At 42.7% G+C, this 25617-nt stretch overlaps 1 protein-coding gene across 4 annotated transcripts in view; it reads left to right on the forward strand.

Moving 5' to 3' along the window:
- The window catches only part of rev3l (REV3 like, DNA directed polymerase zeta catalytic subunit), a 77040-nt gene that overhangs the window by 14492 nt on the left and 36931 nt on the right, over positions 1–25617 (forward strand). For 2 of the 4 annotated variants that reach the window (XM_073493420.1, XM_073493421.1), the window contains exons 2-6: positions 16090–16279; positions 16461–16535; positions 18330–18490; positions 24502–24643; positions 25240–25334. In XM_073493420.1, coding sequence (XP_073349521.1) covers positions 16090–16279; positions 16461–16535; positions 18330–18490; positions 24502–24643; positions 25240–25334 — 663 coding nt within the window. The remainder of the gene's footprint in view (positions 1–16089; positions 16280–16460; positions 16536–18329; positions 18491–24501; positions 24644–25239; positions 25335–25617) is intronic. The other 2 variants (XM_073493422.1, XM_073493423.1) reach the window with 1 other exon arrangement.

A 25617-nucleotide genomic window follows, 5' to 3' on the forward strand; every position in this document is an offset into this window, starting at 1 on the left:
TCTATCTATCTATCTATCTATCTATCTATCTATCTCTCTCTCTCTCTCTCTCTCTCTCTCTCTCTCTCTCTCTCTCTCTCTCTCTCTCTCTCTCTCTCTCTCTGCTGTTCTCATTGTCCCCTCCTTGTCCTCCTGTCTTCCATATCCCTTTATTTTCCTCAAAATGCTCTTCCAGTTTCAAGGTTTTTTACCTTCTCTCCCTGAATCACATCATGTCCTAGACTTGTCTCCATGCGAGAGCTGCCACATAGCACACAGAGACAGAGTGTTTACAATTGGAGCTGGTCCGGCCTTTGCCCCTCACCCTGTCGACTCTGCCTGCCCCTCCTCCCTGTTCCCCTCAACTCAAAGCGCCACACACCCTTTAAATCCCTTGCTGCCCTCCACACCCACCTCTCCCTCTTATCTGGTAGCCCCACACACTCGCATGCCTGAACATCAACATTAACATGGTGGTGGTCATTAGTGAGGGCAAATAGACAGGGGCTGCAAGTAAATTGGACAGGACCTTTTGTGGGGCTGAAGGTAGTCCAGGGTCTATTCAGTCCAGACTTAAGCCTTCCTGACTACAAGCACTATACTGGCCCCTGAATCCACCTAGAGGCCCCTACCTCGGTGTATTTCTTTCATGTTTCATCATTTCAAAAGGACAAATCACATTAATTAATTTCTCTTCTCATCATGAGAGAAACCTTTCTTCCTCTGGAGGACTTCATGAGGTGTCAACAGATAAAATTGGCCCCTCTCAGGACCTGTAGTCAGTACTTTGCATTCAACCATCAGCCCTTTCTTGCCTGACATCTATTGGAATACCTAAACCTAGGTACAAAAAAAGAGGTTTTCATTTTTTCCCTTTGCATGTTCATGCAGTTTAATTGAATTAAGCTCTCACTCTGCTTCCTTCAATGTTTCTTCCCCATTATACCTCACTACATCTGTCCCTAGTCTTCTCCCTTGTTGCGGTGTTCTCTCCCTTTGTCACTCCCTCCTCCTCCCCCATGTGACTCGCTGCAGGACTCACTGTGTGTGTGCATCCTCTCCTGGACCTGCCCACAGGCAGTGCTTGGCCTACATGGCCTAAGCTGATGCTCCCTGTATTCATGCGCAGTGCTCAGGCCAAGCAGACCTGCTTTTTGCCCTCCCCCTTTGCTCTTCTCTGAGGAGAAGTTCAGCTGAGGTTTTGTGGGAATAAAGTGTCCTAGTTCACAGGGTTCTTCCTGTAAACTCTCAGCCTGCTAATTACACTCTCACTGCATCGACTGCTCTTTTCAGCTCCTCTATCTCTCCCAGTGCTCTCTCGCTCTTTCTGCAGACCGAACTCTCGCTTTTTCTCTCTTCCTCTTCTCAGTTTGTGTCTCCTCACTCATGCCCTCTCTGTTTCTCTTTTTCTCTCCTTTTATTGTCTGTTTCTGTCCACACTCTGGTAGAAGACATTTTAGTCTTTTCATCCAGACCTAGTGCTTGCTGTCTCTTTGCTCCGAGTCCAACTGTTTCCATCCACATGGTGCTCGGGTTGTAGGTGAATTAAAAAAAAATTGGCATAATAAAATGCAGGGCAAGACAAGATTACATAACCAGAAACCTTTTATCTGACACATTATGGCATTTCACGTCTGCTTCCAATTTAATATGAATTCCCTGTTGTTTTGAGTGAATGAATTTTCTCCTATTTGTTTTTCTGTCTGAACTGATGGATGACCAGAACTGATACATTTTCTTATTAAGAACGACTTTAAAGGAATAGTTCACTCTAGAACGAAATTCAGTCATTATCGACTCACCCTCATGCTGATGAGAAGTCCGGTGTAGTTTCTTATTCCTCAAAGTGCAGCTGGAGACCCGCAGGGGTACCCTCCTGCAGCAAAAATCCATATAACGGGCGTCAATGGTGTCTGAAACGAAAAGGTCCATAAAACTACACAAAAACTTTGTAATATTCCTTCATACTGCTCGTCCGCTGCAATCCAAGTGTCCTGAAGTGGCGACATCCAGAGTTTACTCGAAACGACGTCATTTAGTACATTTTTCTAGCCTAAACAGTCCGTGCAGTCCGCACACTCCTGTGTGCACGCGAGTCTCCCTCACAGCCGATTGCACTACGGAAGCCGCGCCAGACAAGATCAACAGAACTCGCGATAGATACACACCGGTATTTACATCCTGCAGTGAGTTTCAAAGTTTCAAATCACTAGTGCAGGCAGATCCCTCTTGTGTTTGTGTGGTTGGATGTAAATACCGGTGTGTATCTATCGCGAGTTCTGTTGATCTTGTCTGGCGCGGCTTCCGTAAAAAAAAATGTACTAAATGACGTTGATTATGGTTCCAGATAACGTTTTGAGGCTGGAGGTTTGAATCTTTCAACAGTAGTTAGTTCATTGCATCTAGTTATAGATACACTAACCTTCCACCCCCCACCAAGCATGAAAACTTGTGTTCCTTTCTTTAAATAAATGTCTTTGATTATGCGTGGTTTTACAATGTGCATAAAATGGGTGGATAGAAATGTAACCTCTAAATCTGGGAGGAGAGTCTGATGAATAACAGGAGGAATAGATAGACAAGTGGCTAAATAGGTGATACCCTGAGTGCCTCCTTCTCTTCAACTTAACCAGATATCAGATGCTCGGCTGTGGATGTTGCTCCCATGGAGGACTTGTTTATTAGAATACACAAGTGTTTTCTCAGAGTTTGGTTCACAGCCCACGGGATATCCCTGAATCACAAGGAAACAGTTTGTGTTCATCTCTTTATCTCTCTCGCAGCCGTCTCCCTCTGTCTCTGCATTGACTAAGAGTGATTCATATCTTGTCTGCCCTTCCTTTGACTCCTGCTCAGGTGACTGGAGACAAAAAGGCTTTAATCTCTTTGACAGGATCAGATTTTTTCACCCCAGGAAAGTTGACTAAGCATGTATGCTCTTTCTCACAACTGACCTGCTTTTACTCATTTTGCTCTCAACCGTACAAGCCTGAGAGTTTCACATCTACAAGCCTGTACTGTTGGCTGCTGATCAGCTTTGCTGGCACAAGACTTTAGTGCCTTGCCCAAGGGCCCCTTGGCAGTCTTTGAGCAGTGGAAAGGCTTTTAGTCTGCAGGTGAATATTAAATTGAAGAATTCAAAGGTTATACTTTATACCTTAACACTTTTTGCATTGTGTCTTGGAGAGAATAGACCCTTTGAAAAAAAGTGAAGGAAGCGGAAACAAAGCCATAATTTCAAACTAAAAAATCAAAATAAAGTTCTCTTGACATACATTTTTCTGAACATGATGAATTCACAGCATAAGGAAATAAATGGAAGGGGACACACTGAAAGATGGGGCATTTCCAATTGTACTTCTGGTTGTGCGAAGTTAAACTGTGTCACGCTGACTTGCTTTTCCATCACCAGTTTAAACGCACCTTCGAGACCAAAACAAATTCCTTGTATGTGAAAACCTACTTGGCAATAAAACTCTTTCTGATTCTGATTCTGTAAACATGCTGACATGAGCTGAGCCGTGCCAGGGATGGACCCTCTTTGGAGTGGGGCCAAAGCACAGCCAGCTGCAAGCGGGCTGTGGTGACGTCTTGGGCCCACAACCAACCTGTAACAAGTGTGTTGTGATCACCAGACTCATGTCTGTGCAGGAGACCAGAGAGAAAGATGTTTTTTAAAAGTCCCTGTGGTTTCAGCTCTCAGTGCTTTTATAAATTATAACTGAATCTCTTAGGTTTCTCTCCTGTGTCCCTGTTTTTACTTTCACATATCTGCTGTAGTTTACTGTTTCATCGTGTTCACTTTCAGATGTTTCAGTAGTTGTGTTCAGTCACTGCTGGTTAAAACCCAACATTTCCTAATTTTACTGCTTCATAATAAAAGTATATCAACTAGAATGGCACTCTGTAGCGCACATACCATCTTCAAGGCCAAATCTACATTTAGATTGTTATTAGGATGAAATTGTACTATTCCCTGAGAAATTAAAAAAACTTTTATCAGCGAATTAGCGTAGCTTTGTTAGTGGCTAGTCTTTGATAACACATCAAGACAAGGGCGTCATTAGTTAAAGACACGCGTCCAGCAGGTAGCCTGTCGAGCCGAGCCGGCACATGAAGAAGGAAAAGCTCAGGGAGAAAACAAAAGTGAACAGCAACACTTTTACCCAAACTGCCCATTGTAAACATCCAGCGCCATTTCTATATAAATGTCCTGGTTCACCTTGACCCTCTCTTTTTACTGTAGTTCTGTCCTATTGTTTTACTGTGTCAGATACATATTAAGTCAGCACTGACATATCATCCTCAGCAGGTACCAAGCTCAGTGGGAGTGTCAATAGTAACTTCCATCCGATGGTAGCATGGACTCTACAGATGGGGCTGAGGTATGTGAACAGTAGCAGAAAAATATGAGCTGATATATGTTGCAGTGAGTAGAGTTTGTCATGTGAGAAGAGGTGCAAACTTTCCTGCTCCTGAGTTCTGGACCTGCAGTCTTGTCTCGCTCTACATCTGCCATTTGTTGTGATGTGTGATCTACAAGTGCTCTGACACCAGTCCACCTCCTTTGTTAGACAGCACTCTGCTACTCATGCAGGTCATGTCTTGCTCTCTGAACACACACACTCCACGTTGTGATGAATTGATTGATGCAGTTTGATGCATGGAGAAGGGCTTTTTACTCTGTGGGAGATTGTTGACAGTCTCCCAGATTTCCATTTGTCTGTCACTGGGTTCTGAGCCTCCCTCCAGTATGCGAGCTGGACCCAGTGAGGTGGAGAACATCTGACTCACTCACACAGGATGAACAGTAACCTTGGTAACAGTTGATCTGGTGTGGACCAGTTGAGTTTGGACAATGTTCCTGTTGCCTGACACTCTCTGAAGACTCTGACAGATGACACGTTACTTGGTGAGACTGTACATGTTGCTCAAGTGTTTGTAGTTTATCTCTTTTAGATCCACAGTACTTTTCTTACATCTTCTCCAGCAGCACAACACCATGTCTGTCTGACCAAAGATATTAACAATGACTTAATCTGCAATGTTTAAGCAAAATGTTTTGTTTTGAACTTATTTAAACGCTGTTTTACCTCCTCCACAAAATGGTGGCAGGCTTTAAAGTTTAAGTCGTCATGGTTTGATATTGACGCTGCTATTTTAAGACACTTGCTTTCAAATTCAGCAAAACCGTTTCAGAAATCATAGACGATGTCCATATTTATCAGAGTTTGGTGTCCTGTATTGTTTTTATTTTGGATATTTGGCCTTTATTTAACATTTGAGATGGATAGGAAAGATGGGGAAAGACAGAGAGAGATGACATTTACAAGAGGCCCAAGGCCAGCTCTGTACTCAGCCTCACAGGATGGCTCAGGTCAGCCGCCAGGATGCCACGTTCACGGCCACATTTGTTCGTATGACTGGTAGAACAGCTGAGAAAAAGATGGATAAAAATGACAGAGAAAAGACGGACATCCACTGAAAAGGTTTCCCCTTTATGAAGAGGTTCCAGACACATGAGTGTCCACCATCTTATTACGGCCTCTGTTTACTGTTTGAGAGGAAAAGAGCATATCATAAATGTAAGTGGAATTCGCAAGTCTTGTCTGTTCTGATGGAACTGTCATGATGCTAAATGTTTATTTTCACATTCAAGTCTTTGAGTCATTTGCCATTATTCTGCTGCTTTTTGTGTTGTTCTAATCACATCCCATGAGTGTCCATCGTACTTTTGACTCATCCCCACCCAGTCCAGATTTGTCTAAGCGTACTACATCCATCTGCACTCCGGTCTTGACTGACTGACTGACTGACAGGATTCTCAACAGAAGATACGTCAGGAAATCCAGCTTTTGATTTTGATTTAGATTGATATATTCTTGCTTTGTCTGCTTAACAAAATTCTAGCATAAAGTGCCTTCCAAGTCACCATCTGGTCAGCCTCATCCTGTCTGCTCAGACGACTGGCTCTGCTGTGCCGTCTGTCTCCTCGGCCAGGGAGACATTGGAGGGGATAGCTGGCAACAAGGTACATCCATGCCTGTCCTCCAGCAGGCTCAGCTTGAGCGACGGGGACATGTTGGCTACAAAGTGGTCATTAAGGAAAAAATGGGGAGCTGATTCTGCTCCCTGTCATGAAACTGGAACAGGTGGACAATGGATTGGTCGCCATTCAGCTGCTTGCTGCCATCATAGGCCGTATCTCATACACAGGTGACTGGATTTGGATGAAACTCAGGGAAATGCTGCCCATTACCACCTGGATCTTCCACTGTCAATATTACGCTTACTTGACTAAGGCTGGTTGTGCAGTTCCCAGTCATGTGTTCGGCCAGATGTGGATCGGTTTACTACTGGTGTCGAGTTTGCATACTGTTCCCTTGTTTATGTCAAGACTGGGGACAAAAGTGTTTGAGAAAATGAATCTTAGCCTTCTGCAAATGTTCAGCTTAGTAAACAGGCCTTAAGCACTGTGCACTGGAGCACTTGAGAAGCCCTCCAGCTTGTGTAGGAATAACCAGGCTGGGACGTCATCTCTCCTCAGCCTCTGGCTCGTTGCTCAGGCATCCAGCCAGGACAGGCCTGGATGTGCAGCAGGAGGAGCACCCACCTATTTGTCTAGTTAACTGAGCCCAGTCACAGTCTGACAGGGAGACTCACCCAGTCCGTTTCAGGCTTGGACACCCTCCCAGCAGCTCCCCCTACTGCAGTATACCGAGTATATAACATCATGCTATTCACTGACGGGTGTCTTGAGTGAGTGAGAAGGGACGCGCAGCACCGAAAATAGAACATCAATATGTGGGGGCCAATGTTGATATTGTGGTGGACTGCCACAAATAAATTAATGTGTGGGAAACACTGAAGTAAATTGCTGATGCCAGAGCTGATGCATGCTGTGTGATGCACGTGTGTGTGTGACAAGGCAGGTGGGTCTGGAGGGCGATCAGTGATTGGGAAAAAGTGGAATTCAGATTTTATCTTCCTGGGCGGGTCTCAATTTACCTGGGCAGGCTGCCCAAGTAGAGCCTATGTATGGGAAACAATAAATGTAACAATGCATGTGTACTGTGCCTTAAGAACAACAGCATCTATGTTGATTTAGTTCAGGTCTATAAAGCCATAAAGATCCTGGTGTGTTGATAGAAAAAGAGAGAGAAAATTGGTATTGAAACAGTTTCAAATATTCAGAATCAATGTGCATCCATTTCTCACTATTTTTGACAATGCTAGTGGAAACACGGCCCTTGAGAATCCTTCATTCACCTTCTTAGCATGTTCCAGAACAGCTGAAATAGTAGTTCATTTTGGCCACACGGCAGCTCTCCAACCACAGCTGGACTTAAACAGCCAGACTCCTCCACAAAGATGGGAGCACACAGTCCATGTGTGATGACTTTATAAAGCAGAGAGCATAAAGTCCTCTCCTGCTCTCATTCATACACTGACTGCTCATCTGTATATTCATCCCCTCTCTCCTCTCCAGCACTTCATTTATGGAGCAGATTATGGGAGTGAATCCATTAGAAAGAGTGTGATTTATGGGGTTGCCACCCTCCTCTGTTCACTCCTCCTCTTATTGCAGCCATTCTATTCTCTCTCTCTCTCTCTCTCTTGCTCTCTCTCTCTCTCTCACTCACACACTCACACACTCTCTCACTCACACACACACGCACACACACAGACTGGAGTGTATTCCTACAAGTCTGACTGATAACTATTTGTTCTACTCTTCTCACTGATGTAGAAGTGTATTCTACAAAGCATTTTAATACAAGAGCTGCGCTCCAACATTTACTGATATCCATTTATGAATGACCCCAACATCACTGAGGGACATAACCACACACACCGCCAGCAATTAACTCATTAGAACGGTGGCAGCAAACATGAAGGGTGGTGCCAACACTGCTACCCTGGCAGAGGAGGTATTGATTGGCTGGTCCATTCATGCAGATTAGTTATTTCTGCTCTGAACCGACTATTCATATATTTTCACAGAAACACACAAGCACTTCCAGTTTCATACACAAGCTTAAGGATTTTGCGTGGGTGGCGAGTGTTTGTGTTTGTCTGCGTAGGCATGTGTTTTCTAGACGCCAATATCTGAGAAAGAATTGTTCCTAGGAGAGCATATTGAGTTTAGGAGTGGATTTTCCATAAATGTAGCTGTGGTACAACAGTAGTCACTGCAGCGCTGATAACCAGTACAAGGAGAAATGGTAAATTTAGTTACATTCATACTGAGAATAATAGAAAGGAGTCTATAAATACTCAAAAAAAACCCTATAATGAAATCATGCTTTTGGCTCAATAATCGGATTCAAATTTAAAAAAAATATTGAATACTGTTAAGAAGGGTTTTTGTTTTTTTACATTCACTAGCATTAATGCACTGCATGTCCAATCTCTAATTAAAACAAGGTCATATATAACTAATCAATTCTAACAGACATTATTACTGTCTTATGTCAGTTTAATTGGGTTTGTCATCATTTTTCATTTTTTCTCTGAAATTATACTTCTCATGCATTTATTTCTGCCCCTGCCACAGTAGGTTAAGCATGCAGGTCCTACAGTGATCGTCGGCATCCACAGATAAAAAAGTGTTTTCTAAGCTGGTGCACAAAGCCAAACTGAGTGAATACACATGACACACTACGTTACAATCCACTGTGGTCTCAGTCAATCAGGCTGCTGTCTGATCACCAGCTGAAATGATTGACCACTGCAACATGATGTCCGGCTGCGTTTCTCCCAAAAATTGAGTTGGCTTCAACTTTTTCACTGCAGCTGGCTGCGTTATTTTACAGAGCTCCCTGTGGTCAGAACCGCTGCAGCCAGAACACACTGCCCTCAGTAAAATGTATGTAGCCTCAGTGAGTTTCTCTCAATCCTGCCGTTTTTGTGTTTTCTTAGCTTCTTCAGTATAGCTAGTAGGGATGTAACAATATTCAATATTTTATCGAACCGTTCAATACGCCCTGTTAGGTTCAATACACAAAGGCAAACAATACAATACAATACAGTACAATACAATACTACAATAATGTTTGCTGTTTAACTTGATTGGATACTGCATATGTTTTTTATGGAAGGCAATTAAGATAAGTGTTACATTTTTATAATAAGGTTTGTGGTTTGACTATATCTGCTTTTAATTATTTTTACATGCAACATTGCCTTTGCTAGTGTGAGTAGTTTTATATTAAGATATCGAAACCGTACCGTTACCGTGGCCCAAAAACTGTGATGCATACTGAACTGTGGGAAAACTCTACCGTTGCATCCCTAATAGCTAGCCTCCTCATCTCCTATCTTCCTCTCCTTCTCTCTTTCTCTCCTCCTCTCCTTCTCTTCTCATCTCCTCTCCTTCTCTTCACCTCTCCTTCTCTCCCCCTCTCCTTCTCTCCTCCAATCCTCTCCTTCTCTTTCTCCCCCTCTCCTCTCCCCCTCTCCTTCTCTCCTCCTCTCCTCTCCTCCTCTTCTCCTCTCCTTCTCTCCTCCTCTCCTCCTCTCCCCCTCCTTCTCATCTCCTCTCCTTTTCTCCTTCTCTCCCCCTCTCCTTCTCATCTCCTCTCCTTCTCTCCCCCTCTCCTCCTCTTCTTCTCTCCTCCTCTCCCCCTCTCCTTCTCTTCTCATCTCCTCTCCTTCTCTCCTCCTCTCCTTGTCTCCTCTCCTTCTCCAGTACCTCTACCTGTGTGTGTGTGTGTGTGTGTGTGTGTGTGTGTGTGTGTGTGTGTGTGTGTGTGTGTGTGTGTGTCTGTGTGTGTCTGTGTGTGTCTGTGTGTGTCTGTGTGTCTGTGTCTGAGTGTGTGTGTTGTGTGACTCACTGCTCAGACTCACCTTGATTAAAGTTCTTGAGGGTGAGTTTTTTCTCCACCATCATCACGGTTGTGAGTAGTGAACACATATTCTGTCACTGTGATGTTCCATCCCCAGGCAGTGGCAGTGCTCAGGCCGTTCTAATTAATACCAACACTGGTTTTATTAACATCTTCTTCCACTCCTCCTCCTGTGGAGGCTCTCTGTCTGATTACTGAGCGAGTCTGACGGCTCCCCCAAACGTCCACTCAGTCGTAGAACACACTGTGAGTGACGGACTGTGCTCTACTCAGTGCAGGTAAGGATACAGTTTGAGCATGATGATAATTGGCACCACCAAATGCCACATTCTGTACAGGAATACTGCTCAGGATCTCAGAAAGACTGCTTTTACTGCCAGCTTTCAGGTGTGTGTGTGTCTGTGTCTGTGTCTGTGTCTGCGTGCATGCATACGTGTGCCCTTCCTGTCCTGCAGCACTGAGGGTTCAGGTCTCTGGGCAGGTCTCTGGGCATGGCGTGTGTGTGTGTGTGTGTGTGTGTGTGTGTGTGCGTGTGTGTGTGTGTGTGTGTGTGTGTGTGTGTGTGTGTCTGAGCAGCAGAGTGTTCCTGGAAAATAACTTTTGTACTTGGCGAACCTGCATTTAAAATAAAGGTCTAATCTTCCTCCCTCTGTGCTCCCGCAGCCGCTCGTGTATCCTGAGCTCAGAGGAGTAAAGCTCATTACAGGGACGAGGATTTGCTGCCTGAACAAAATCAACAAGTTCTGTAAATTGGCTCTGTATTTTTGCATATCTTCACAGCTCCTGAGCAGAGAGCAACCTTTGTGTCCTTCAGCAGCATCACACACAGATTTTGACATTTGACTGTTCTCCCCTAAAAAGCAGCACTCTCTAATACCCCTCACCCACCTGGCACAAAATGCCTACTGCGGGTACAATTCGCTTTCACTCCTGCCTCAGATGACTCTGCAGGAGTCACAGGTGTTTATTGGAAACACAACACAGAGGTGGACATGCTAATTTTCACCACTTTTCCAGCCCGGTGCTATGATGTGCCTTGTTTACCTGTGTTTAAGTAACCTGTATACACGCACACATTTTGGTGTAAAAATGGTATAACTTGAAGTCTTAAACTATGGCTGGTTATCAGGCAGGCTGGCTGACAGGAGACAGACTTCACTGCCAAGGAACAGTTAGCAGCATGACTCATAACTGCTGACTGTCTGCTCTGATCCTAGGAAACATGCCTTGTCAGAGCAGCGTCACCTCTGTGACTTCACCCACACAGGTCTTGGCACCAATGGTGACTAGACTCCAGTTTATGCTACAAACCGTATCTTTTATTATGCTTATTATGTAGTAGTGTTATGTGTGGATGGTGATATCATTCTACTAAGAATGGTTGCTTCTCCTATTTATATGTGTAGTTTGCCTCTAGTAATAGTAGCATGGGTAACTGTCGGCTGACTTACTGACCCAGCCGGGGTGACCCTGCTGTGCAGATCACCATAAGGAAGTGGGAGGAGGGAGATGAAGAGACTGACTGAGGGAGGCACTTGGCAGAGTGGACCTCCTCCACCTCAGTGCTCCTCCCACCAGAGTGAAGGACCTGAAAGCTGTACCAGCCCCTCCCTGTCATTCACAAATCCTCAAACAGGACAGAAGCATGTGACAGGGAAGACAGAAAAACAATAACAACATAACACTCACCTGTCACCTCAGTGAAAACAAGCTCCCCAGACAAAGCATTAGTTGATTAATCTATAGTCAGGTGACAGGAAATTAAAATCAACAACCATTTTGTCAAAATGCAAAAGATTATTTGGTTGTAGCTTCTTCAATCTGAGGATCTGCTCTTCCAACTAAACAACTGATGAATCGAACAAATAACTCACATGAGTTCAGTGATAAAATAATTGTTCCCTTCTGCGGGATGTTGCAGGGTGTGAGGTGGCCTTACCAGACCGCTGTGTCTGAAATGTGATCCAGAAAAATACATGCACCTGATTGGCTGGTGCTTTGGGTTTCTGTGTGATTCATTGTACTTTCTGGTGCACTAAAGAGATAATCTACTGTATGTTTGGAGGAATTTACTCAACATACCATCATGCAGATCAATTATAGAATCATATTGTCAGTTTCAGAAAGCTCTTGGCTAATTGGCCAGTCTTTGGTTTGACTACATGACAGTGATGAGCCATCTGACTGCAGCAGCAGATGTTCTCTGCACTGCCTCTTCAATCACACCCAAACATGTACACCCTCTGTCTTTATCACTCTCATGCTGTCTGCCTTGTATTCCTTTGTCTTTTCACCCCTCCCTCTTTTCTTTCTCATCCACACACACACACACACACACACACACACACGCACACACGCACACACACTCTCATTATCATTTTCCCTCACTTTAGTTGACTCTCTTGCTTTCTTAAATTCACACTTTCTCTCTCCTTCTCTCTGTCTGTGGCCTGACCAGCTGGGTGGAAAGAATCACTTGTTTATCTCTCCTGCTGCCTTTCAGGGGCTTTTGCTTTGCTGTTGCCTAGCAACTGCAGCCGAAGCTGGCATTGTGTGTGTGTGTGTGTGTGTGTGTGTGTGTGTATGTGTGTGTGTGTGTGTGTGTGTGTGAGAGAGAGAGACAGAGGGAGGGAGGGAGAAAGGGAGAGAGAGAGAGAGAGAAATAGACTCCGTGTTGACACGGCAGGATGAGGACAGGCAGACGCGTGCCATCCTCACCTCCTATGTGGCCGCCACCCTTGGTGTGGCTCACAGTGGAGCTACACACACCTTGGCCACTAATACACACTCAAGACTCAACAGAGACCTACTGGTGCCACTGTCTCTCCTCATCTCACTGGCTGCAGTACCGTAATAAAACAGCCATGTATTTATCAATGCACAGCACAGTTAAGCTACAGATACATCAGAGCCATGGTCAGGGTCATAGATTGTATCTTGCACAAACCTCAGTCACATAAAGTATCCATCAGTCAGGCAGACTAGACTAACCTGTACTCTGTCGGCTGCTAGAGGTGGAGAGAGGGGGTGGCAGGTTAATAACTGGAATGCATTTTGGTCATTTTGCTAACAGGGAGGAAGTTATCCCCCCTCAAACTGCCTACTGCCTACATCCATTTATCATCATCCATTCATCATCATCATCCACGTTTTTACAATCTTCAAATATGGATGCATTCACATTTGTATTATATTAGAGCTGCACAATTAATCCAAATATAATCAAAATTGCAATATGACCACGTGCAATATCCAAATAAAAAGAGGCTGCAGTTTTCTGATGAAAGTTAAATGTGCGACCAAACAGCATCATAGTGAAGTCCTGTAGAGCTGTGGAGATGTCCTGGTCTACAAGCCATGTTCTCCACATGTAAGAAAACATGTTCGTTTGGTATAGACCCCGACACGTCACATCATCAGGTTTTTTATCATTTTTTCAGCGAAAATGAAAATTATGATGCAAAAATAATCCCTCCCATTAATCATGAATCATATTGCAATCATAATATCTGTCAAAATAATGATAATATCATTATCCCAAAATTATAATCATGTTTGAAACTGAAGAAAGATTAGTTGTGAATAGTTACATTTAAGATTGCATTTTTTGTCAAAATGAAGTTGACAGACAACAAACGCGAGGTTTTTTGAGAGTCAAACCTTTTTGGCTTCGTGGGGGTCTGAAGAAAAGAGTGTGTGATTAGTTTATGAAAGCATAATAACCACTAAAAACAGGCAGCTATTCACTGAAGTATTTCAAACCTCTTTCCCCATTAAGAAGATCGGGACACAGCCTACCTTCTGATGTGTGCAGGTTGCTTGGATCACCATAGCAACAACAAGAATGGGTTTCCAAGCTTGATCGCTCATTATGCTCAGAATGACCAGACTCACCTTAAAATGTCATCATATAGTGAAAATACTTATTATTTTTACTTTCTATAAATTTGATGTTGCTTTTTTGTCCAAACACAATCCAAAACCCAAAGAACCAATTCATAATGATGGAGTAAAATGGAAAATCCTCACATTTGATTAATCTGTGATAGAACCTCTCTCGGTCACTGGATTACTGTGTCCTTCCTCTCCTGCAGCCCTGTTATCAGCACTGAGTGTTGTGGAGGCAGGCATGTCTCTGGGCATGTGCAAGCAGGACAAGTCCAGCTCATGCTCAACACTGCCTCCTCCTGTCTGTCTGTCCGTCTGTCTGTCTGTCCACCAGTCTGTCCACCAGTCTGTCAGTCACTGGTGTCAGAAGTGACCTCAGCACCCCCAGCCTTTGTTAACTTCATGTTGACCCGACTGTTCTTATCTCTTATGTAGCCTGATTAAACACAGTACAGCGTCCTGCAGCAGTGTGCAGATAAAAGCCTGGGAAGCCAGAAAGAGAGCGAAGTGCAGTGTGGTGTCTGCAGCACAGTTCACCTCAGATGACTCTCAGCAGTCTGTCTGGGAGTAATGATGTCACTACGTCCCTTGTTATGAATACTGTATCTCCCTCTCTCTGCACGGGCTGACCTCACTTCACATCACTGAAGACCTCAATCCTCTCCACTCTGCCCACAATCCCCAGCGACGCTCCTCCTCTCTTTCTCTTTAGTTATTTAGCTAATGGCCTGCTTTAACGCTGTGCGTGTCTGATATGAATAAGGGAATTACAGACTTGTTGTCGCACTCATCCATCTGTGTTGCCTTGCAGTGATTGGTCCAAAAGTGTGGGGGAGGGGGGGAAAACAGTTCATTGGACCCTCAGCACACTCCATCCATCTCAATTGCACCGTGTCAGTAGCTTTAAGAGTCTCTGTAGAAGAAGTCACATCTAAGGCTCCTGGCTCAGCTCGTGGGTGTTCAACAAGAACTTTGTCCCAGCATGCTGAGAAATTAGAACAGTGGGTTCATTCATTGTGCCCTGTAGTACTGGCAATACTGACAGGTATTTAGATTTGGTAGCACCCGAAGAAATGAAATCACATTTTTGCTGCATTGTTGGCAGGTAGTATGATAAACATCTGGATTGAGAGTTCTTTGTTGAAGTCTCTTTCTTTTCGCAGTAGCTGCTCTGTTCCAAGTAGCCTACAGAAAACTGGCATTGAATATTTGGTCAGTACCGGCTTCTGTTACTGTTGACCAGTGATCTCAGAAGTAGAGATATCATGGAGTCGATCGCCTATTTTTAGCAGGTTTGCCTGCGTTTAAAAAACCTGCATATGCTGGGTTTAGTGCGAAGGTGGTAAGAGTGACAAAAATCACTTTGTGTTGTGTTGGCTCATTCGCTGTGTAAGAATATGATGAGATTTTACAACTTGTGGCACCTTAAATTCTTACAGAGCTGCAATGATTTATCTGTGATTTTCCTTGCTACTAAGTAACCACCAATTATTTGAATAATCAATGGATCTGTTATTTATTTTTGTAATCTGTTTCCAGCTTCCTAAATGTGAATATTTCCTGGTTTCTTTCTTCCTCTATGACAGTAAACTGACTTTCTTTGGGTTGTTGACTAAATGAGACAAACAACTAATCGATCAATTGTGTAAATAATTGACAGATTAATCAGCAATGGAAATATATATATATATATATATATATATATATATATATATATATATATATATATATATACATATATATATAATGATATTGGTATTATTGTTATTATTATTATTATTATTATTATTTCTGCATATTCTGAACTTTGAATGGGAGCAGCTGTAACACAAACAATTTCCCCTTGGGGATAATAAAGTATTTCTGATTCTGATTCTGAAATACTCATAAGTTGCAGCCCTAAAGTCATTCCAGGTTGGTGACAAGGTGCCAGATAAAATGGAAGGAAACACTGAAGGAAATGCGTCTTTAATGTAGGGTTGTACAAATGTAACGTGGAGGGACAACGGTGTCAAGTTGCATGACAGTGAGATGTTTTTGTTGTAATAGTTACAAACTCACATCACATCTGAGATCACACTCACTGAGGATGAGATTAGATCATGTGTGATGTGGCCTGATATCAATGGAAGGTAGTAGCTCACTGATATATTTAAATTCATTTTATTTTCAGTTTTGTTTGTCTAAGTGACTGAATCAAACCTGAACTGATGATTTGGTACATTTTTTCAAATTTAGTTTTTCCTCCCTTGTGTTGTCAAATTAATACAACATATTTTTGCCTTGAAAGGTTTTAGCCACAGTAAGACATATTGTAGTTACAGAAAAAAATATCGGCCTGATGTTCAATAGATTTGTTGTTGTTGTGTTGCAGGCCAGAAAACATGTCTCCACCTCCACGGCGTGTTCCCCTACATCTATGTACCATACGATGGCTACAACCAACAGCCAGAGCGCTACCTGCGCCAGGTGGCCTTCAGCATCGACAGGGCTCTCAACGTCGCCATGGGAAACCCCGCCTCCAGCGCCCAGCACATCTTCAAAGTGGTGCTGGTCTCTGGCATGTGAGTTACTCATGATTTCCGAGCTGATGAGATTTGCACCAAACAGTGTGAAACATGACTGTTACAGTATTTACCCTTTAAATATCCTAAAATAACAGTGAGGGAAACCCTCAAAATAAATGATTCAGATTTAAATTGATTATGCTGTTGTATTCCATATGGTCTTTCTCTTGTTTGACAGGCCTTTCTATGGCTACCACGCTAAGGAGAAGCACTTTATGAAGATCTATCTGTACAATCCTCACATGGTCAAAAGGTAAGGTTACTGCAGATCGATGCTCTTTAATGTGAGTAGGACTCATCCCGAGCTCCAGTTGTTTGATGTTACTGAAGGCCAGACTGTGTGCGAATGACTCCGCCAACTCACTAAACTGAAATCGATTGCTGTGTTTTCAGTTGTACAAATTGATTGGAAGAGTGTGTGTTTGTGTGCATGGACGCACACAGGAAGACTGTGAATTATTTGCTGGAGCGATCAGCATTAGTGGTGAAGATGTGAGTCACACAGAGAGAGAGAGAGAGACAGCAAGAGGCTTGAGGAGAGGGCCATATATAACAGTCGGATAAGAGAGAGATACAGTTCAGTACAGACTGAGGAAGAGAAAGAACGAGGGACCACGGTACAGAAAATATCTGATTGAGAGAAATCAAGAGAGATTCAGGTTACGAGGGAGAAAATACAGCTGCAGAGGGTGAAGAAGACGCTGTGGAAGTTTAGAAGGAGGAAGAAGAGGAGAGTTTGAGTTTCAGGTCTGGCTGCCCTGCATCCCTCCTCAGCCTCTGGTCTCTGATCAGTCAGTCAATCAGTCAGCACGGTGCCCTCACCTTTAAAGACTCCAGGACAGAGCTTAAACAATCTCACAGTGAACCACTCCCAATTCATCTTTAACTGCCGAGCAGGTTCTGTAAATCAAGGACTTCTGTGGATGGTTCTGGAAAACAGGATGTCTCTTTCCCTGTGTGGACAGATTTAAATGAAATGATGGTCTTTATGTATTTTAAAGAGGCACTCAATGCATTTTAAATGTCAAAGTGAATTTGACATTTAATGACAGTTGTATAATGTCTTTTAATGGCCTTTTTACATAGAGCATGACAAATAAACATTTAGCTGTGTCAAGTCTGAGATAATGACTGATGTGACTCTGACCATCTTGGAAACTTCACATCCAGTAAAACTTTGTCTCTGTTGTTGGTCAGTGTTTACCAGGTGTTTTTGTTGAGTTGTTGAGTGAACAGACCAGACTAGTCCAGACAAATATTTCCTTAAAATTCTCATGTTAGCAAGCATGAAGGCAATAATAAGATGTTGACTTCTTTATGAGCCTCCCACCCTGAAACAATGCATAGATATTATAAACAACATATACAGTATGTAAGGCGACAGCTGTCATTAGATTTCATACAGAAAGAAAAGGGAGAAGTGTACTGGTCTCAATGGGTCACATACCGGGCTGACGAAGAGGCTGACAGCTGAAACTATGATAAATGTAATTATGAAAGTGATTATGTGTATATCTTCTAATGTAAATGTGTGTGAACTCCTGCTCATGTTTATAAATCAGAAACATGTAGTATTAAAGAAAAAAGAAAAAACTCAAGTAGGTCTGAACGCAGCATCCGACTCAGCTGTCTCAGTCCAGTTCTGCTACTTCTGCCAGAACACTTGGCAGCATCATCCAGCGCATTGCCCCATCGAATTCATGCAAACACCCCTGTCTCGTAGATTACTTCTCACATGGTAACATGATTGCTGTATTTCTAAAGCTTGACTTGAAAAATCATAAAGAATGAGAGATAAAATCACAGTATTATTAGTAGTATTATCAGCAGTGTTTTGGCGTCTGATAAACGATTCAAAGTCAGATTACTTAAATTGGACTTCCCTGATCATACTCCATCGTTTTACCCTCACCTGAAACAGCACCATCGCACGCCAGTGCATTTTTTAATGCAGAGCTGTGTTCGGTCTGAATGCCTGCTCATGACTCATTCATACAGAGACAGTGGACTCAGTAAATATGCATTTTTCTCTTCCCCCTGGTTGTAGGGTGTGTGAGCTGTTACAAAGCGGAGCAGTGATGAACAAGAGTTACCAGCCCCACGAGGCCCACATCCCCTTCCTGCTGCAGCTCTTCATAGACTACAATCTGTATGGCATGAACCTGCTTAACTTGACGGCTGTCAAGTTCCGCCGGTGCCACAACAAAGGTAAAGAGGTCATTTTGCTCTTCTTCTCTTTCCCAGATGTTTTGGGACACACCGCTGCCTTTCAGTCTAACAGCAAATCTTATTTTCTTGCTTTATCTTTGTCTTTTAAAGTGTTTTTAGGATTTTCTTGTAGCTAATCCTTCATCGTCACCTTATCCTGATTTTAGTGTTTAATTACGTGCGGACACCAGTAACACAAAAAGATAAATGGTTAAGACTTTTTCCCTAATCCCTTACAGTCTTGGTCAGAAGCTTACCTCCACTTGTAAAGAACATGTATAACATGTCAGTCTTCAGTTCCAGTGATTTCTACAGCTCTCATATTTCTGTGATGAAATAAGTGGAAAACACGTTACCTTGTCACAAATTGGTTCAATAGTGAATTTATTATAGGTGTTCTGACAATGTGACCAAATCTGCTGGATCATAAATATACATACAGTAATTCTGATATTTGGTTAAATGTCTCTCGGCCATTTTCACCTCAGTTAGCTGCTTCTGATCTCCGTCCACAACATTCTGGTCGTCCTCTGGATGAATTTTTAACCACTCCTCTTAACAGAATCAGTGAAGTTCAACTAAACTTGTTGTCTTCCTGCCACAGACTTGTTTCTTCAGCACAGTCCACATGTTCTGATAGGGTTCAAGTCAGGACTTTGGGAAGGCCACCTTCTCTCCTCCAAACATATAGCTGGTGGCATGGCAATGTAAAACACAGCTGACTGTGGACACTGACACCTGTTTTCCAGCAGCTTCTAATTCATTGCAGACTTGCTTTTTGATGGTTTTTGGTTGAATCTTAACCATCCTGACCATCCAAACAGGTGTTTGTACAGTTGATCTTGGGACCTGTAACTGCTTTGAAATGGCTCCAAGTGACTTTCCTGACTTATTCAAATCAATAATGTGCTCTTTCAGATCAATGCTGAGCTCTTTAGACTTCCCCATTGTAGTGTTTGTGGCTGAGTCTAATGGCTGAATCAAACAGCCCTATTAAAATGGGCCCAGAAAAGTCATCAGCTGTTATCAATCAGAATCATTCAGAAGAGGTTAAGATGCTACAAAGAAAATATGATTCACACAACTTTCTATATTCACCTAAATTGATTGTTCTAGTTACTGTATGTATATTTATGATCCAGCAGATTTGGTCACATTGTCAGAAGACCTATAATAAATTCACTACTGAACCAAACTTCATGAATGTTTTTGTGACAAAGTAGTTTGTGTTCCACTCATTCATCACAGAAACATGAGAGCTATAGAAACCACTGGAACTGAAGACTGACATGATGAACATGTTCTTTATACGTATTCTTTTGACCACAACTGTTTATTTGGTGCAGTTCTTGGGTTGCACATGTCCAGGTTCATCCTTGTGCTGATCAACAAGTGGCCAACTTCTGCCACAGGACACACTGCTGTCTCTGCTGGACAGTGTGGGCATGTCCAGGTTTCCTTCTGCTGACTACATTGTTCCCCCTGGCTCAGCGGGGAAGACTGCCATGCCCCATGTCATATTGAATTAGTCCTGATCTCCCCTCAGCCTCAGGATGCCTTTGTTGTTGTTTGAAAGCTCTCTCTGTTTTCATTTCTAATGTTGCCCTCTCGCTTCTTTTCACAAGCTTTGTCTTGTGGTCTTCGCTCTTTTCGTTCCCTTTCTCCACCCGCTCTGTATTTCTCTCTACATTTTATTTTATGCAGTTTTTTTACCTTTCTGGTTACCTTGTCTCTCTCCGGTCTGTTTTAGCCATTCTGTTCTTTCATTGCTGCTCGCTGAGGAGGCAAAAAATAAGATCTAGTGGAAGCACCCTGCCTCCTGAAAATCACACAGGAAGCTTCTATAGAACCAGGAGACAGAAAACAAACTGAATCAGTAGGTGTGAGGATGGAACAAGAACAGGCAGATATTGGGTGTCAGTAGCAGCACTTTGCAGTCTCCAGGCTCCCTCTTTTTCTTGTACTGCCTGAGCTCCTTGGAGCAGAGTCCTCTGGAGTTGTGTCAGCCCTGCAGAGTTGTGATGCAGTGACACACACGCAGAACTGCGTCTTCTCCAGAAAACAAACACTGTGATGCTTAATGCTGATGCACTGCACACGTCACTGTGAAATGTAAACAAAATACTTGGAGGACTTGTCAGGTTGATGTTGCCGAAACAACATTAGTAATTCATTTGAGGTCTTGTTTCTGGTAATTTAAAAATTTCAGACCACTATACACTTTTATTTACCACAGTTTTAGTCTCCACCAACTCCACTTGTGCAAAGAATAGCACTCAGTTGAGCACATACATCCTCCGAGGCCCAACAGTCCCCTTTAATTCAATCAGACCTAATCCAATATCAAGCTGTATCCTAGCCCTGTATCACTCTAAACTTTAAACCACCCATAGCTGCTTAACCATTATTTAAGCTGACCAGATCTGTAACAGCTAAACACGAGGACATCAAAACAATGCAGACAGAATCATAATCTCTATTGTCTTGTAGAATAATAGATTTTATTACGATCTGTTTCAAATTGTCCGAAATTAGTGTGTACACGTGTGTTTGAAAAACCTGCGTAAACCTGCTAACAATCAGCAGTTAACTCCATTCACCTCATCAGTGGACAAGTTTGCATTTCTGTTTTTTTCTTCCCCTTGTGTTCATCATCACGAACATGCTGAAAAAAACAGGGAATAGTAGAAACTGCAGATCCATTAAGTGAGTTTTTTTTTACCAGTGTGGAAGGGGTATGTATACCAGCCACCTAAATAAAAAAACTTTTTTTTTAATCAGGATCCATGCATTATTCCATGAGACATTCGTGAAAATGTTGAAAAACGCACAAAATAAACATTTAAAAAACGTTCCTGAATCGGTCCCTTTATCTGGACCTGCACCAAGATTTAATTCTGTTCTGTGCCAAAAACCCATCCTCCATCCAGGTTGGGTGAAGTCTGTTCAGTAGTTTTAGTGAAATCCTGACCAGAACAACAAATAACCAACAGACACAAGTGAAAAGATCACCTCCCTGTCGGAGATAAAATGAAACACACCATTGTTCAGTTCAACACACTCAGGGTTTTTTTTTTTGCTGCACCAGCCTTATGGTGGCTAATGTTAGCTCATATTACCAAACTATACATAGATATTGTTTCTGACACGTTATGACTCTCCTCTACTTGTGTGAGTGTTGCACTAAATAAACAATATCAATGCAATGTATTTAAACAGTTACAAACTACCGATTAAGGCAAAGTGAATAAAACCAGCCATAAAAACTAAACACAGAACACAAAGAGAGTACAACAGAATGTCCTAAAGCAAATACAAATGCAAAAAGTAATTTAAAAAGAGTTTTTTTCAGAGGTGATTGAGAAGAAGAGCCTCCACAGTCAGGTTCATTCCAAATTATAAGAGCTCAAACTGACCCAAAAGGCTCTGTACCCTTTGTGTATTCATTTAGTCTTTGGAATAACCAGAAATGATGCATCTGACTGAGCACATCTCAGGTAAACATTTCACTGGTTTTCTGACAAAAGTAAACTTCAGAAGTAAACTCATCGTATGTCACCAGATGACATGTTTGTGGTTGCCTGTCTGTCTCTTCCTGTTCCAGTCACTCAGTCAGGATACATTAAAGCTACTGAGAGAATCAGTATCCATTATCTCCCATGAGCTACAGCAGAGCCACAAACAGGCCTTTAAAATCTATGTGTTCATATGTTACAAGTGTGTATTGACTGTTGAGAAGTGGGGACACAGGGGTAAACCCAACAGTCACCGGGCCTCACAGTGGGACTGGGAGACTAAGGTTTTCCCCCTCAGATCTCGGGTGAACCTGACCTGGATAAGCCAACCTTTACTTTCTCCTGATGGAGACTAAACCCCTGACCGCCAACTCTGTTTGATCACAGCTAAGTCCTTATCTCACACCCCTGCCTCTGAGCATCATTGTTGGTCAGGCTCTCTCCAAACTCACAGAGATCATCCCACCCAGCAGACCTGCCTCTACATGTGAGGGCATTAATGATTCAGGACAGGAAATCCACACTTGATTTTAATAAAGTTCTTTTTTTTTAAATCGTCACACTTGACTCTCTTCTGACAAAAGAAGGGCCCCCATGTTTGATCCACCTCTACACTGACCCAATCAATGGAAAAAGGGGATCCAATGCCCCGTACAACAAAGAAAGTGAAATACCCCATTAATGGCTACACCTGTTTACATTTTCTTCACTCCTCAAGCTCAAAGCTGAAAGCCTGAAGTCCTTAATCTGGGATCAAGAGCAAGAATGATAAAGGGGCTGGGCTTGTTGAATGGGCCAGTTTGAGATGAATAGAGGCCTTGATGTATTTTGAAGTCCACTACACCGCTTGAACACTCGTCTCCAAAACAGTTCAAGTGTCAAAACTACAAGTGGAACATATCCAAGAAATGCCCTGTGAGATCAAACAGTTGTCATTTTATGTATCTATACAAGAATCATTTTCTACATTGTTTCAAGGATTATCCTCATGTCGTTCCTTTATAAGCGTCATTGATAATAGTATTATAACAAAAGTTAATTGCAATGTTGCTAAAAAAAAGAGGCCCAACTGGACAGTAATCATGAAGAGTCCGACCATTAGATGGCTTACTGAGCTACTTGCTAATGGAAGCTAGTTGCTACAGCAAAGAGTAAAGTGAGCCAATTTTGCCCATTTCTTACAAATTACACCTTTTTAAAGTCGTTTAGATGAGGGGTCTTCAAGGTTTTTCAGGACCCCTTAGCTGATAGAGATACGGAGTTGATACCACTTGCTCCATTGTGCCATGTATAAATAGATCAGCAACAGTTGTAGCATGGCTAATGTTAAGAGTGTTAGCCTCATCCTCTCCTTCTTCTCTGATGGTTTCTGATGTGGAGGGTGATAAGTTTTGAAACAATCCATTGTATCTCACAAGAATGTCCATACACCTAGGACAATAATACAGATAGCTGGACAATATTTTTCAGTAACACGTAGTTTGCTGTTATGGATTGGTGCCACACAGTGATTTATTGTACGGTTAGCTCAGCTCACTCACAATTGCACAATAAATCATTGGTAGACTATCATCAATGGTGTGTAAATTAAATGTTTTTTTACTCATTAATCTTTGCTTATAGCTTGTTGGTTTCATGTCATATGTTTTTTCAGACACATTTTTGAGAATATAAAATACTATCAAACAATAATTTGGCTGCCCCCCTGCAGCGACTCTGACGACCCCCTAGGGGTCACGGACACCTTGTTGAAGACCCAGGGTTAGATAATCTGGTTAACCTATTGGCTTGTGTACAACCTGTCTGATCAGCTTGTTGTGTTTCCAGCCCTGCTGAACTTCACTGTAGCTATGTTTATTATGCCATGCTCCCAGCTGTGTGACCAGAATTATTCCTAAATGGCAGTTTGGACAAGCAAACAACGCTGAAACTGTAGTGGCTCGTTCATCATAGGAGGACATCAATACCTTCTAAACAGCTGAGTGTGAAAGTTAATTGTGATCATTGAAATCTTAAGGTTCACTTTTTCACACTTTCTCCTGAAATGAATAAACATAAATATTGACTCTCATTTCTGGGATGGCATTCATTGCAAATGATAAAATAATGAAACATGTGCTAAATACCTCCCACTGTGAACAGCAAGGGATGATGGGGCTTTTTCTGCCCAACTGTAGTCCAGGTCATGGCAATTCTAACCTCTCACCTAAGAGGCTTCTTCTTATTGATGAGAGGTGGAACATCTTCAAGAAACTGAAACAAGTCCAGTTGCAAACGGTTTAGTACTTAGAAGTCCCAACAAAGTAAAGGGAGATTGTCTTTGGGCTGGCTGACAGCTTCTTTCAGAGCTCACACTACTCTGTGTGTGTGTGTGTGTGTGTGTGTGTGTGTGTGTGTGTGTGTGTGTGTGTGTGTGTGTGTGTGTGTGTGTGTGTGTGTGTGTGTGTGTCTGTGTGTCTGTGTGTCTGTGTGTCTGTGTCTGTGTGTGTTCCCCAGAAGATGCAGCAGCGGTCCCAGACAGGCAGACTCCCAGCAGTTGTCCCAGCATCAGCCCCTTGAAGAGCCCCTGCACCTCTAAGCTGAACGACAGCACCCTTGGGGGCACATTTACTCGCTGGGAGGAGAAAGCTATACCCTGGTGAGTCCCACTGCACAGCCTCTCTCACCCTAAGTGAATGTCCCACAGTAAATGCTTAATGCAGTGTTTTTTCTGAATACACCTCGTGGTGCCAGAGACATCAGTCTCTTTGTCAAGTGGAAGAGGTCACGAAAGAAGTTGTTTATCCATTCCGGGAGAAAGTCTTTCGCTCGTGATTCATTATATTTACAATCCATTTTGAATCCATAAATATTTTTGTCAACACATGACTAGTAACCTGTGGTTTTAAATGCCTTATTATTTGTTTTTTATTTTCCATTGTGGAAGATATCTGTTTTTTCCTTTTCTCACCAATCCTCCTTATTATTCGACATCATTTCCATCTTTTCTGAAGCAATTTTTAAAAAATGTTTCTTAATATTTGCAATAATGCAGTTCTAAAATAAAATAATATTGCCTGACAAAAAGCAATGAGCCACAAAAGTCAAACTTTCTGTCATCTTGATGCATGAAAAATACATTTCTAGCCAGTAGTACAACAGAATTTACTGTAGGGACAAGAAGGCTACTGCTTTGAATATTAATACTTAATGCTTCTTCTTCAAGAGTTAACTATTCTTCCTGTTTGCCTGCAGCTCCCTCATCCTGGATGAGGTGGAGAAGCAGAGCACCTGTGAGCTAGAGGTCGATGCTGTGGCAGTAGACATCCTCAACCGCCTGGAAATTGAAAGTAAGAAAACACTCAGGACAACATCCCCACCTGCTGCACCCCTCCACCGGTCTGGGCCAGTATTGTAGCCCACTCTGACTCTGTTATAGGAAAAAGACCAGATAGAAAGGTGAAAGGTCGTCTGCTGAATCATCGGTGCTTAAGGTGTAGAACAAAGCTGTTCTGTGCACCTCCACCCATCAAATCCATTAGCAGCTCTGAAGATCAACTATGTGGAGCTGAGCTAACACCTCCTGTCACAGGGGAGCAGAGAGAGGAAGAGATTAACTGAGATGAGGGAATC

This window comes from Pagrus major, chromosome 22, assembly GCF_040436345.1.
Source record: "Pagrus major chromosome 22, Pma_NU_1.0".
NCBI classification, from domain to species: domain Eukaryota; kingdom Metazoa; phylum Chordata; class Actinopteri; order Spariformes; family Sparidae; genus Pagrus; species Pagrus major.